This window comes from Propithecus coquereli, unplaced genomic scaffold (assembly GCF_000956105.1).
Source record: "Propithecus coquereli isolate 6110/MARCELLA unplaced genomic scaffold, Pcoq_1.0 Scaffold42, whole genome shotgun sequence".
NCBI classification, from domain to species: Eukaryota; Metazoa; Chordata; class Mammalia; order Primates; family Indriidae; genus Propithecus; species Propithecus coquereli.
In genome coordinates this window covers 5,748,516-5,751,083 of record NW_012149952.1, presented here as the reverse complement: position 1 = coordinate 5,751,083, position 2,568 = coordinate 5,748,516, and the positions used below count along the sequence as shown (strand labels likewise).

The following is a 2,568-nucleotide window of genomic DNA, read 5'->3' as shown; positions in this document are numbered from 1 at the left end:
AGCCACCGTGCCTGGCCTACATTCAACTTTTAATGGTTAATATATATTAACTATTTTGCATATATATCTCTGTGTATATATTTTTCCCAAATTCTGCTTGCTTTGGGGGGTAACTTTATATACTGCTAGCATAAAATACAATTTTCCAGATCACTGTAATTGAAGAGAGGAACGTTTATTACATTATTGTATCATGACATTGAAAGTATTTTGGGACAAGATGACACTGTATTCTAAGATTTCATTTATTTCCAGATGAGGCTTGAAAATTCTTTAGAGTTCAGTTTATGGTTAATTAATTTATAATTAATGAATCATAGTTAATATATATTTCTACATTTGGGATACGTTGTATATTTGATGCTCAGTTTTGTTGCTATTTAGGGAAAGAAAATTGTGTTTTAGAAAGAGGATTTGCTTTTTGATTCTGACTCTTTAAGAAGGGTACTTCTTATTGGGGAATTTGCTAAGTCTGTCAGATCATTTGGCTTCTATTCAAAATATCATTTTCAAATTCTGCTACTTACTAGTTGTGGCAGCTTGGGCAAATTACTTACCTTTTCTGTGCCTCAGTTTTATCATCTGTAAAATGGGGTAACTACCTCATAGGTTTCTTGAGAGAATTAACTCTTAAGAGAGTTAATGTTTAAAGTATTTAGAACATTATACAAAGTAAGTACAACATGAGTGTTGAATAACTTTGAATGAACAAAAAAAAGAAAATCCTTACTTTTTCTTTTGTTTTGTAAATTAGAAAGCAGACCGAGCCAAGAGATTTGAATTTTTACTGAAGCAGACAGAACTTTTTGCACATTTCATTCAGCCCTCAGCACAGAAATCTCCAACATCTCCTCTGAACATGAAATTGGGACGTCCTCGAATAAAGAAAGATGAGAAGCAGAGCTTACTTTCTGCTGGAGAGTATGTTGGCATCTCTCTCTCTCTCTCCTTTCTTCCCTCTCTCCTTCCTTGCCTTCCTCTGGACTGTCCCTCCTTGTTGCTCCCCTTATATACTCCTTCCTTCTTCACCTATTCAATATAACTTTCTATGAAAAAAATAAGATTATTGCCATTGTAATTACGTTTTAGGGGGAACAATGTTTTTTTTCTCCCTAGAGGCCAGTCAGTAAAAATGTAGCCTTAGTTCTACCAAATTCTAAGTAAGACCCTAGATAACTTATTCTTTTTCCATAAAAGATATTAGCAATGTCCACTGACTTAATTGACATCTTGGTATTTGAGTTGAATATGAAGGCATTTCTTTTTTTATTTCAGCTACCGCCACAGGCGCACAGAACAAGAAGAAGATGAAGAACTACTGTCGGAGAGTCGGAAAACATCCAATGTGTGTATTAGGTTTGAAGTGTCACCTTCGTGTAAGTACATTGGTGATTTCTTTTTCAGTTTGGTTTTCAAAAAACTTTTACGTGAATGGATTAATGAAAGTTTGAGACATCCTTGTTTTTTTTTTTTTTCCCAGATGTGAAAGGAGGACCACTGAGAGATTATCAGATTCGAGGACTGAACTGGTTGATCTCTTTGTATGAAAATGGAGTCAATGGTATTTTGGCTGATGAAATGGTGAGAAGTTGGTAGCTACAAACACATTCTTAGTTATCAACATGTTTTTATGTAAATTTGAAATTCCTGAGCTGATTTGCCCCCCTGATGCTTGGAGGCTTATTTAGTTATTATAATGTAGAAGATATTTTGTAGTCTTAGAATTGTTTCTCTAAGTAACCTTTAGAACATAGACTTTCACAGGCCACAAAATTCTTACTGACATTTCCTCAAATGGTACAAAAAACCTTCTTTGACTTTTGTTTTTGTTTGCACTTTGGTTTCCAGAAATCACAGAGCCAAGCTGAATACCAGAATGAAGCCTCTGTGTAACCTTTAATGGTCTGCCCTTGGTGTTCTTTGTGTCTTTTCCTATTTTTTACCTTCTAGTCTTTACTTTTTTTTTCTCTAGCTTACTTTATTGTAAGAATACAGTATGCAATACATATAACATAAAAAATATGCGTTAATCACTGTTTATGTTATCAGTAAGGCTTCAGTCAACAGTAGGTTATTAGTAAAGTTTTTGGGGAGTCAAAAGTTATACGCAGACTTAGTCTTTCTTACTTTCCTTGGCACCTCTTTATTTCTATTTTACTATTAATTTGTGTTCCATGGTTTCATTGTAGGCCACCTGAAACATGTTTGCATTGTAGATTATCTGCAGTACTTTTGGGAATGAGGCAGGGTATATATATATAAACCAAACAATGAATGAATGCATGCTTGTATGTATGAATGTAGCTATCTTAACTTGTGAGCAATTAGAAAGTGCATAGATGGAATAAAATAAGGAACAAGTAAAGAGTAATGTTGAGTCTTGATACAGTAGAGCGCCAGGTGGGTGTTGGGAAATAAGCTAACGAATCATGAACATGTAAATAAAATAACCTAAGGGAAGTAAGGCCATATAAGATGCTAATTAAGCAGATAGAGGACCATAGGAAAGCCTAGATTTGTATTTCAAGACCAAATTAATAAAATTGGATTTAAGAGAGGGCAGGGGGC

The 2,568-nt window shown here is 34.3% G+C and overlaps 1 protein-coding gene across 1 annotated transcript in view; it reads left to right on the top strand.

Moving 5' to 3' along the window:
• The window catches only part of SMARCA1 (SWI/SNF related, matrix associated, actin dependent regulator of chromatin, subfamily a, member 1), a 106,893-nt gene that overhangs the window by 6,138 nt on the left and 98,187 nt on the right, over positions 1-2,568 (top strand). The window contains exons 2-4 of the mRNA XM_012653259.1: positions 755-921; positions 1,276-1,376; positions 1,481-1,581. Of these exons, the coding sequence (XP_012508713.1) occupies positions 755-921; positions 1,276-1,376; positions 1,481-1,581 (369 nt within the window). The remainder of the gene's footprint in view (positions 1-754; positions 922-1,275; positions 1,377-1,480; positions 1,582-2,568) is intronic.